General features: G+C 41.3%; 1 protein-coding gene across 3 annotated transcripts in view; it reads left to right on the top strand.

Annotated features, from left to right (window-relative positions):
* Nucleotides 1-9,250, top strand: part of kif20ba (kinesin family member 20Ba) — a 44,745-nt gene extending 35,495 nt beyond the window's left edge. For all 3 annotated transcript variants that reach the window (XM_030440895.1, XM_030440896.1, XM_030440894.1), the window contains 4 exons: nt 3,604-3,678; nt 4,323-4,440; nt 6,435-6,580; nt 7,751-9,250. In XM_030440895.1, coding sequence (XP_030296755.1) covers nt 3,604-3,678; nt 4,323-4,440; nt 6,435-6,580; nt 7,751-7,831 — 420 coding nt within the window. In that variant the 3' untranslated portion in view covers nt 7,832-9,250. The remainder of the gene's footprint in view (nt 1-3,603; nt 3,679-4,322; nt 4,441-6,434; nt 6,581-7,750) is intronic.
* The last annotated feature ends 2,798 nt before the right edge of the window (nt 9,251-12,048 follow it).

Here is a 12,048-nt window from a genome sequence, read left to right as displayed (position 1 = left end):
CAATACAATCAGCCAATATTGTTTTATCACAGATGTATTTTGTGTTTGCAAACGGATCAGCTGCATTTGTGCTCCAGCTCACAGCATGAGTTCGAAGTGTTCCTCTTCCTGCTTCACAGAAGGTGCTTCCCGTCATTGTTGCTAATTGTGCCGTTCAGATGGATGACTTTGTCGAAATCATCGGTATAATTTCAACTGAAATCGAGTACTCGTATTTCATCCTTGTGACACTCAGGGAGGGAGTTGCACGGCAAAGTGGGTTCTTATCTGCTGGGTGTGACATCTGTAGGCAGTGACCCAGCAGTGATACGGTAGCCGATTCCATCATCAATTTTCTCACAGATAATGGAGTGTTGGCACGCTGGAACATGCAAACTGGCACAGCATGAACACACATCGGCAAATAAAGTGCTTCACCTTTTGCTCTTTGCACACAATCATTTTCTCCTCTGTCTTCATGCATCTGATTTCTCTATCTCGCTGAACCCTTTTTCAGTCGTTCCTCTAAATCTCCATCTTCCTCTCTCAGCCTCTGAAGCCTCGTCTCTCCCAGCCCATGTCTGTCTGCTCAGCAGATGACTTCCTAATGATTTATTGACGATGTCGGGGCTTTTCTTCAAAAGGGAGGCGTCACAGCTGTCCCAGAAAGTCTTTATCTGAATTTTTAGCTTGTATGATTTTGGTGTAAGCTTTGTGAAGTCCTGTGCACAGTGGAGTGAATCTGTCATGTGCACTGATGTACTTTGTTTGTGTTTTTTACAGTTGACTTGTAGTTTCTTATTTTGAAACTCTTCCTCTCTGTTCTCCAAACTAAAAGGAATGTATTAAAAATGAAAATGATTTTATGTACTGCTGATAGTCATTTATTCTCAAAGAAATAGATTGTATATATGAGAGATTATTTTGGAAGATGTATTGCATTTGCAGCATCAGATGTAATATACGGTATTGTCTGATATTTTTGTGCTTGTACTGGCAGATATTAGCTTATATGTTACGATCCACTGTGTATATTTCATCTATATACACAAAATGCTCCCAGAGAGATTATGGTTGTCAGGCTGAGGTGGACAAAACATGCGTTCAGTTAAAGGACCCGAATTTGATTGGCTTCATTTTAGCTGCAGTTGTGATCCATTCGGATCAGCTCTGATAACGATCCTTGGGATCGACTGAGGACATCTCTAAATGATGTTTGAGGTACGGGGAATTAAAATCCACTATTCTTCAAAATCTACCAAGAAAACCCATCAGCACATCTGACTCTCACTATCTCCCCTGCATCTGTCTTTGTCCCCAGTCCTGATTCTCATTATCTCATGTCTCATTTACTCTCTCCACACGCTCCCTCTATCATCTCATCTCCATCTCACACACACACACACACACACACACACACACACAGACACTTCATCTTGTTTACTTTCTCCACACTCTCCAATTACGGTTTATCGCTGTAACATATCGCTGCTCGTCTGTATCTTTCCGCTTCTTTCTTGCTTTTCCTCACTCTGTCACACACACACACGTGCATGAACACACTCCAGCTCATTTATGTACTTTATTGACATTTTCTATCTCTTCCAGCCTCTACTTCTTCCTTTCTCCGATTATATCTAAAAGCGTCCACTGAGTCACTGATGACTCCACATGTTTTGACCTTTTTTTTTTCCCTGCCTTTCAAAGTGGAGCATGTTGACGGCTTCCACCACGCCACTCCCTCTGCCTGGCCCCTGAGCCGCCCCCTCAGGTCAGCCTCGTCCCCGACGAGTAGTTGTGAGTCAGAATCGCTTCATTTGCTAGTGTACCAAAATATGTCCAGGGATTTGTTGTACTGAAATTGATGCAGGAATATATACTGACAGATCTGAGTTTGTTGGTTTAAAACGATTGTATCGCCTAATTTGGCAAAACCAGTTTCCCTGTGGTCTCTGTCCCGGCTGGCTCCTACTGTTTTCCTGGGTAAGTTGTAGAATGATTGGGCCGTCAGTGAGTGTCTGGGGCCCTTGTTGCTGCGATGTGTCCTGCACCGTAGGCACTTCTCGGCCCTGGTGGAGTTGGAGTTGGCGGGGAGAGAACCTCTTGACCAGTGAACACTAACCAATCAGTGCACGAGAGGAGAAACGGTTAAAGAAAAGGAAAGCCTCTTGAGCCTGCCGCTGTGTTATCCACGAGTTCACTCACTTAGTGTGTTTTTTCCTTATTTTTTGCCTGCGCATCTTCACCACTGTCATATGCAACTTGTGTGAAGTAAAAACTGTGGTGGTGTGTCAGTGCTGATATTTGGCCGAGACACTTGCAACGAAACGGTACGCAACAGTCAGCTTCTTTGTCGCAGCTAGTTCTTGGATGTCTGTTTGAGCAGTCACACGTGCCAACTGTTTCATCACATTTATCTTAATCTAGTGTGTTGTTGGGTAAAAATGCCTTTTGAAGAAACTTTCTCAGTACATCTTACAGCCGACCGCTGACGGTAAAGTTATCGGCTCAGGGCTACACAGCCATTGCTCAAAGTCTGTCCAGAAATGTCTCAGGCAATATAACACAGGCAGAGGGCAGACACTAGTGCTGATTGAGAGGGATTAGGTTTGTATGTGAGGTTGGGGCTGAACGATATGGTAGACACATTTTGACATAATCCAAAAAATTGGCCATTGCTATTTTGATGAATTGTGCAGCCCTGTATGAGCCTTTAGTCCTGACCAAACTCCAGTAAATATCTCAACACAAAACCTTTGAGTGACATCGCAAATTATTCTTACTACTCTTCAGTGGTTGCAAAGGGAATAAAGTGGACGGTTCTCTAATAATGAAACATAAATTAGGTTTCTCCTGATCAAAACTTCTATGCAGTCATTCTCTTTTCACTCATCACCATCATGTCATGTCATCGCCTCTCAAACAGCAGACCAGGAAGAAAACTGTCAGATGCTTCAGTTGACTAAAAAATACCTTCAGATGAGATGGTTATTCTTGGTATTCCTGGGGGGAAAAAGAAGATGTTCCTTTACATTCAGTCTGAAAGCATGAAGAACACATCACAGACACTCATTCAGTTTCTTTGTTTAGTCTTAATGAATGGTTTTGTAGCCATGGTTGAAAATGGTATTTGTCATTGACATCAGAATCTGCTTCGAAAAGTGAAAACTGAAGATTAATTGGCTGTTTCTGAGACAACCAGACAATATATTTTGACTGGTAGCGCTTCAGCTTGTCAACCCTTCAAGCCCCTCTGGCAGGTAAATGACCCTAAATTGGAGCTCGTTTTCTCCCCTTGAAAAATTTATTCCAGCTGGTAAAATGGTAAAAGTGGGACTGACCGCTGACAGAAGCCGGTGCACAAAGTGTCTGAATGTTTTTCTCTCCTGATGTTTGTGTACCTTGTATTAACGACCGAAGCCATCTCGTCCTGCCCGCCCTGCCATTATGAAACGTGTGTGGTTGTTTTTAGCTCCTCTCCTCTTTTTAACCTCTCTGATCGTCAGCTTCGTACTTATCTTCTAGTACAGATGACTCAGAAGACACTCTGTGTTTTACCATTTAGTGTGTGTGTGTCTTAATCTCGTATGTGCTTGTACATTTCCCTCCTGTGTGTGTTGACAGGAAGAGGTGGAAGCACAGAACAGACGGAACACGAAGACCAAACTGACGCCAAAGCTGACCCCACACAAAGAGGAGGTGACAACCAGGCAGAATCACACACACGCATGCATAACCATGAACATGTGTCCCGATACATCATACATGTATTAACATACATAATTCATACTTAACGCCTCAATGTCGCATCATACAGAAGGTCACAGCAAACCCAAAGTCATCTTCTTACACAAGAAGGTTACGTTCTGTATTTTGCGCGAGGTTTTCTGTTTTTGTGGGTTTGACTGCCAGTGTTGTTTTTATTTAGTAGTTTATTTATTCATTCATTCAGCTTGTGTGGCCTAAGCGAGGTCTCTGGAAACACTCAGGTCCTCATTTGATACATTTGAAGATGTTATTCACACCCTTTTTTAAGCCAAGTCTTCACTGTAGCTGCTGAGCAAAAAGAGTTGCTGCTCACCTCGTCTGCATGAGGTCGACCGCACATCGAGGGTGCAAATTACCTCTTTACAGATCCCGGCGCTTCAAGAGACCAGAATTATGCTCATGATTACATATTGAAACAAGTCTCCAGCTACTTCAGTTCCACTTCATGATCAGTGCTTCAGATCTTTTGTTCAATCTGGACAACCATCCTCATCAGTGATGTGTTTTAATATGCTTGTGTTGTAAGTCCTTACATGCTGAGAGACTAACTGAGGTTCACTGTCGTCTGTGATCAGATCTCCTCCTCAGCGGGTCGGCAGGACTCCCAGAGCAGCATCCGCAGCAGAAAGGAAGGAACGCTGCAGAAGATCGGAGAATTCCTGCAGAGCTCCCCCACGCTGCTTGGCACTAAAGGTCAGTGTGTCAGTGTGTGACTCTGTACTGTGGGAGATGTGTAACTCGTATCTGGTTCCCGATGGATAGTAGAGTTCAGGCTGCAGATTATTTATTTTACACATAAAGAGGAGGTTAAATATGATGAAGCAACAAAATGATACACCAGTGGAGGGTCAAAATGTTTTTTATTTACCAGTAATGACGAAACAAACTTCTCTAGCTGAACTTGCATTACTACAGTATGTGCAAGTATCATTAAATGAATTTATGTTGTGAGATAACAGTAAAAAGGCAGAATTAATTAAAATGAGTCAAATCTTTCAAATGATGGAAACACAATGATAATCTGGAGCACCGTTATTACAACAATAAGATTAAAAACCAACAAAATGGACAAACCAAGAGCTCAAGAAATTAAACTTTAAAAAGAAAATACAGTTTGTCAAACCAAAAATCTGTCAAGAAACTAAAGAAATGTAATACATTATCTGTTCTGGCTCCGGATTCATTTTCAGCGAGAATTTGCTTTGACCTTTTATTATTTTTTGTCATCTACTAACCCCCCACCACCGCCTCCCTCCCTTTGCCTTGCTCCAGTGATTGACACTTCTGGGTGATGCCATCTACAGAAATCGCAAGTCCAACGTGTTTCCACTCACTGATGAACAAAGTCTGCGACGGGAGTGAAAACAGAAACAAAGAGTCGCAGCTCGCAGCCAGTTTGAACACGTCAAAGAGAAACAATGACGTCGAGCTGATTTTGTCGCTGTTGCTCACTCGTGCCACATGCAGTTAGGACACAGTGTGACTCGATGCACTGAAGTGTGACGTCTGCAATGGTTCAGGACGAATATGTGTAGGCACTAACAACTTTTGAGGACCAATAACATTGCAAAAAGATGCAATTTATCTTCAAGCATCTTATGATGAAGAATGTTAATGAGTCAGTCTGCTTCAGTATCTGCCCTTTACAGAAATTGCTTCAATATTCCAATAATGATCAGAAAGCACACGGTCCAAACTTGCTTCTGGTTTTTCACAACCAATCCGGAAACATGCACATAAACAAACACCAAAGCTCGCTTGTATACACAGTGTGTCCTCCCCACTGTGCTCGGATGCCTTTCACTCATTCACCTTCAGCCAGTCACTGATTCCAGGAGGCGATCACATGGGAACCCCCGACGGGGTTTTTTAGAAGTCTTTTTAATTTGATAGTTGAAAACCTGTCTGCAGAAACACAACAGCAGCCTCACAAGGACAAAGCCCCGAGTTCCTGTAGGAGTCATTTTTTGGAAGGATAACACAGGTTTGACAAAGTAACCGGGCAAGGGCGGCCAGTTTGTGGACACTAATGATGGCTTAGAGGAGAAAGCTAAGACGGGGAACATATTGGAATCCACCAGAGTGCTCTCTGTGTTTTATCCCCGAGGACCGGCGGTTTCACTCGGTCAACTAATTGTCGCCCCGGGGTTCCGATGCAAAGGGGGGCAGTCGTCTGCCGCCATCTGATCCTCCTCCCCCCATCCCCCTCTCTCCTTTTTTCCTACTCGCTATTCCTTCCTCCATCTTTCATCTCTCGCCTTCACTTGTCTTTTATCTTCATTATTACAACGCCTCACTCCGTCTCTCCCTTCAACGATTCTTTCCTCTTCCGTCCTCGCTGTCCCATCTCTCTCCTCCACCGATTCCAGATTCCACTCCGTTCTTCCCGACACTCTGCTCTCTCCTCTGATCTTTGAACAGTAAATAACAACCGTGACTCTGTTGACCTACAGAGATCAATGTCATTTATTAAAAGATAACACTGGCATTTAGAAAATGACATAATGAATTTATTTAGTGAAAGTGTAGTGGATCAGAGTCTGACAGACTCCGCTCTGTGACTGCAGAGTAATTATACCACTGAGCACATTTACTAACATAAAGTTAGACAGATCTTTGAATTTACTGCTTATCTATCTATCCAGTCAGCATGTTCCTCTTATCTAAAATTGTCTCCGTCTCTGCAGCCAAGAAGATGATGAGTCTGGTTGGCGGTCGGGGTGATGCAGACTCAGCAGCCTCCTCTTCATCCCTCAGCCTGAGAGCCAAGAAGAACAAGAGGAAACTCTACAGGCCTGAAATCTCCTCCCCCATGGACATGCCCTCACACCCAGTAAGTGTCCATCACACACACACACACACACACACACACACACACACACACACACACACACACACACGCTAACGGAACAGCTGGATATCAAACTCAACATGTGTTTAGAAAACATGTAACATCTGAGAAGTTTCACTTATTTTACTTCACTTCTTTGGAGAAAAACAGAATCAATCCAGTTGAAAATGCTGGAGGAGGCAGTTTTGTCTGTTTCCACCCCGAGAGAAAAATGTTTGTAGTCCTCAAAATACAATATTTATCTGGTAAAGGCATCCAACACACTGTTGTCTCCAAACATTTCAAAGGATGCTGATCCTCAATCAAGAGTAACCCCGGGTGGGTTTAATCCAGTCCATCTCTTATGAAACCAGCCTACATGGTTTCAGCAATTATATTTCTGAAATATATCTTAACACTTACTGACATGCAGCAGAGCCACATTCAGCTCTCTGACTCGATGGTGAGAGTAGCAAAACATGTACATGTCAGACGTGAGCATCTCAAGGCTCCTCACCTACGATGAACTTCCTACGACGAGAGACGAGAATGGAGTGAGCAGCAGAGCTCATCACGACAGCAGGAGCAGCTGCCAATTAACAGTTAACAGTCACGTCAACCGAACAAGAACCGTATCTGCCATCAGCTACATGGTTAATCAGAATATTAAACTTCTTGGACATTGACTTACTTCTTGACATACACCACTATGGAGCTGCAAATGTCTAATTTCCATAAAGTTAGAATTATTCGGCCTTCAGTCTTTCTTGGGCTGTTTGTCACTCCCTCCACTCAGAGTCCTCAGTGAAGTGACTCACTGACATCCAACAGAAAATGAAAAGAGGGCAAACTTCTCCTCACGCTGCACTGAACAGTCGGATTGTGGATAATCTTCAAATCTTAGCGATTGCATGTTGCTTTTCAACCTTGTTAATGTAGATATCAGACTCTTTACAGTGAAATCCAAGAATAAATAAAGCTGAGGCACTTATTGATTTAATTATTCCATTTTAATGTGACTGAATAAGCAGTAACTAATAAAATACTCGATGTTCTGATGCTTGTTAAAAGACGGTGGCTGCCCTTCTAATTACAACCCTACAGTTATATACACACACACACACACACACAAACACACACTTAAACATCTTGGTCTTCATTTTCTCGTTTTAGATCATCAGCAGAGAGCCAGAGGAGAAGGAGAGCGACCACCAGATCATTAAGAGGCGCCTTCGCTCCAGGATGGCCAAATAATTAGCCTTCATATCGTACTTTACATCTTTACTTTTTCTTTTTTTTTGCTAACCCCGAGTTTAAAAATGAAGGAAGCACTAAACATTTTCATTTAATTTGAAATCCTCAATTGTAACCGTTCAAATAGATATTTAGAGTCACTAATTAAACAGTTATTAACATTGAAAAGGTGGCAGTTAAAGAAATAGTTTAGCTTTTTGGAAAGTACAGTTATTTACTTTAGTGCAGGAGTGCCACATCGAGACGCGTCTCTGTGACCTCACATGTACAACGCCTTTTATTTTGGAAGGTGACAGGTGCTCTACGTCGCTCTGTGTCTGACTTCCTGGCTGGGCCTGGAGCGCGATACAGACGTGGCCTGAGTGTTGGATGAGAAGATGAATACGACTTGTGTCTGCACTGGAGAGCAGAGCTGGACACAGGAGGTTAGTCTGCACAAAGGCTTCTGTCCAGCGTTCAACACGCAGCTCTGAAGCTCGTCAGCGGGTCTTATTTTTGATTTAATGGCAACAAACAAACTAGAAATCTAGGTGAAATCTACCTCTCAGAAAAAAACCCACAAATTACTTCCATTCAGGCTGCTTCCAATCTAAATGCAAAGACACAAGTGGTATTTATCTTATCTTACTTTCCAAAATGACAGCAAATAAGTGAATTTTCCCAAAAATGTTGAACTCGTATATAATTTAATCAACTTGTATCGATTTGTCACTCTAGTCTCGTCTGAGTGAAGCTACTTTGTAATTCCTGTAACCGCATTTATATATAAATATAAAATAGTAAGCACTCTAGATTTGTATATCTTTACACTACACTTTATAGAAAACAGATGCATATTATTTTTTTCTTACCTTCCTGTGCAATTTTAGTTTTTTGTTTGTGTTTTTGTACACTTTTAACCAGTGAGATAACAAATCGTTGTCATTGTTCAGGGTTAGGTGCGACAGAAAACATCATTTTCTATCGTGTACTGAACTTTCAACTGGCCGATTTACTTTCTGAAAGTTGGATCAACAGAGCTGCTAATAGAGCGTTGAACAAGTCTGACGTTGTTCTAAGCAACTTTCCGTGTGGAACCGTTCAGTAGAGTCAGATAAACTCACTTCGCACTTTATCTCTGTCTGCCGACTAGTTAAAATAAAGGAACAAAGTGTGACACTTGGGCTCGGTAATGCAGGAGAACATTAGTCTGATGGTTCTGCTGTTATTTCATGACTGCAGGAAGGTGTTTGTCTCTGACTGCAGCTGATGTTGAGTCACTATATTGTGTTCCAGATGAAGGACTGCTGACTTTTTCTTTCCTTTTGTACAGAAACGTTTTGTAAAAGGTTTTCATTTCATTTTCCTGTTTTATTGTCTTAAATTGTGCAATTTTCTGTATTTTCTCCCTTTTGTGAAAAAATACATACTTACATACAATCATGTTTGTCCTCCTGTATTTTTTCATACCTCTGTTCTGTTGCTTGTTTCAGTCATTTACCAACTAAGAATACAAAATATTTGCTGTTTTTTCTGGTTAAAAAGAAAATGTACATTTTAAATACATCAGTTATCTTGGCAATAGTGTTTATACAGTTGATGTCGTTATCACGTTATTTAAGACTATTTACTTTCATTTTGATGATTACAGCTCATGAAAATCAAAAATCCAATATCTCAAAATATTAGAATTAGATTATGACCAATCCAAAAAAGATTTATGATACATAAACGTTGACCTTCTGACAACTTCTCCAAGATATTCTAATTGTTTTTGTTTTTGAATAGTTATATCGTGATTATTGTTTAATTTCAGGGTTTTTAAGGCTGCGTTACAGAAACAATATCCTGATGTTTTTGTCAACTTACGAAGTGCAGGGTTCGTACGGGTGCTTGAAATCCTTGAAAGTGCTTGAATTTCAATGTTGTGTTTTCAAGGTCTGAAAAGTGCTTGGATTTTAGTTTAAGTGCTTGAAAGTGCTTGACATTATAACTCTGTCTTTCACAAAATTGGGATCAGACTGGATAATTAATTTCTGAAGTTTTTTCTGTTATGAAATATAATTTTAGATGTTTACAGCATAATACAGTGTACATAATTGTGATAAAAAGTGAAGAAAAAAATCATAAGTATATATATTCCTTTAGATATGTATTTTACCCCAGCAATAAGGTGCTGGAAAATCTTAGAAATTACCCTCAAAAGTGCTTGAAAAGTGCTTGAATTTGACCTTGAAAATGTGTACGAACTCTGGAAGTGCTTTTCAGGAGATTTTAAAAATGAAAATGCTGCATTACTGTCAACATCACCCAGTTCTTACCTGTGTTTCTACTTCCTAAATATTAGAATGACAGTTGAAAGTCATAAGCAGCAGTTCCACCTGTAATCTGTGTGTGTTATCATTGACCTCACCTCTAAAGTTTTGACACACTCGTCTTGTTTATCGCCGACACACGACCCAGAATCAGAAGTCTAAAATAGCCTCCAGCCTCTGCAGGACTCCATCTCTCTGAAAGCCTGTTGTTAACACTAATGACTCATAGTGCACAAAAATTAGGTGATATATCAATCATCTGTTTCACCTATACGCTTGCAAGTACTTTCTTTCTTACAAATATACAAGAGAGCCGCTGAAATGAATCCCTGAGCCTGGAATAAATACTTCCAGTTCCCTCGCTCAAAGTCAATGTTTTTTGTTTTCGAGATGACGTATCTGGTTAACTGAAGTCTGAAAGATATTCCCGTTTTGTTCTTCGAGGTTAAACACATCAGAAAATCCACGGTTGAGACAACAGATGTGGACGGACGCCGAACGTGGAGACTCGTCACTACAAGCCGGCTTTAGACGCAATCTATCCTTTACAGCACGTAGATCAATTTAGAGTGACGTGTGTGTCGTGTACTGAAGCTCAGTGAGGGTCAAACCACTGTGACGTAGTTGCTTTATCACCAAACTTTAGCTTTTTACAGAAATATAGAAAGATGGGGAAAAAGTGTACGTATCATAAAATTGTCTTTGACACAGAGTTTATTTTCTGCAATAATCCAAAGTCCAGAAAGTTAATAACTGTGCAAAACAAAATGATTATATATAAGAATAAATCTCTCTGTTCAACTTATGCAAGTTGTTTAATTTTGATACAGTTCAGGTGAAAGAATGACAGGAAACAGATCGTCTTTATAAGACCGCTGACTGAGAGCTCGATGCTCAACACGTATATTCAGTCAGTGCTAAATGTGGAGGAGGGTCGAGCTGTGAAATGAGTGTGGAAGCAGCGGGAGGTGTTGCTCACACACACACACACACACACACACACACAGACACACACACACACAGATAAGCCTTAATGTGTGTGTTCTCATATCTGTGTCTGACGTCAGAGATGTTCAGGTTATTTGTCCAAACAGTGACAATATTACTAACTCCCACTGTTCTCCACCAGCAGAGAGGTGGTGGTGGTGGTGGTGGTGGGGGGGGGTTTTGTGTGTTTTGAAAGGCTTTTATGTGGAAGAGCAAAGTGTTCTTCCAAAAAAAAAGTGAGAGGTTCAAGCAGCAGGCTTTGATCGTCGAGTGAGGGTCCAGAACTGAAGGCCAATTTCATTTTCTTACGCTCTCTTGCAGTCTGCCTTTTTCTTTCCCTCTGCAGCGTCCACAGCTTCAGATTTCACTCCATCATTTTTTTTTTCTTTGCACGTCAATCACAACAATCGCAATGTTCCAGTTTGTGTTTTCACCCAACATCAAACACGAGGGGCTCGTTTGATATTTGAATAATTAATTAAGACTCTTTTCTTTCTTTCTTTCTGGGAACAATGTGAACTGTTTCTGTGTGAACAAATCAATGAAGCTGCATTTAGAAGCCTCGATCGGTCCAAACATGCTGTGTGCCGACACGAGCGGAAAGAATGACGGGACGCAGGCGCTTCTACGTGTCAGGAAACAATCGATGACAATTGTGACATTCACAGGCTGTGAACCAGCAACAGCCATGTGGACTGTCAATCAACTTTACAAGGGACTTATTGTCATTTACTAACTAACTTGACTCCCAGAAATTTTCTCATTCCAAACTTTGACCCACTCAAGTCATTTGGTCCAAGTCAGGATTTTCACTGCTGTTGGCTTCACGTATGAAGTGCTGATGATGTCACCTACCAGTTTCTGAACAGGTGCTGTGACTCTGGACCAGCTTCACTGGTTAATGGAGCCAGAAGATACAAACGCAAATGTCCTGAG

The sequence above is a fragment of the Sparus aurata genome, chromosome 15 (assembly GCF_900880675.1).
Source record: "Sparus aurata chromosome 15, fSpaAur1.1, whole genome shotgun sequence".
Classification (NCBI taxonomy): Eukaryota; Metazoa; Chordata; class Actinopteri; order Spariformes; family Sparidae; genus Sparus; species Sparus aurata.
The sequence above is the reverse complement of the archived record's forward strand: the minus strand, read 5'-3'. Positions and strand labels throughout refer to the sequence as shown.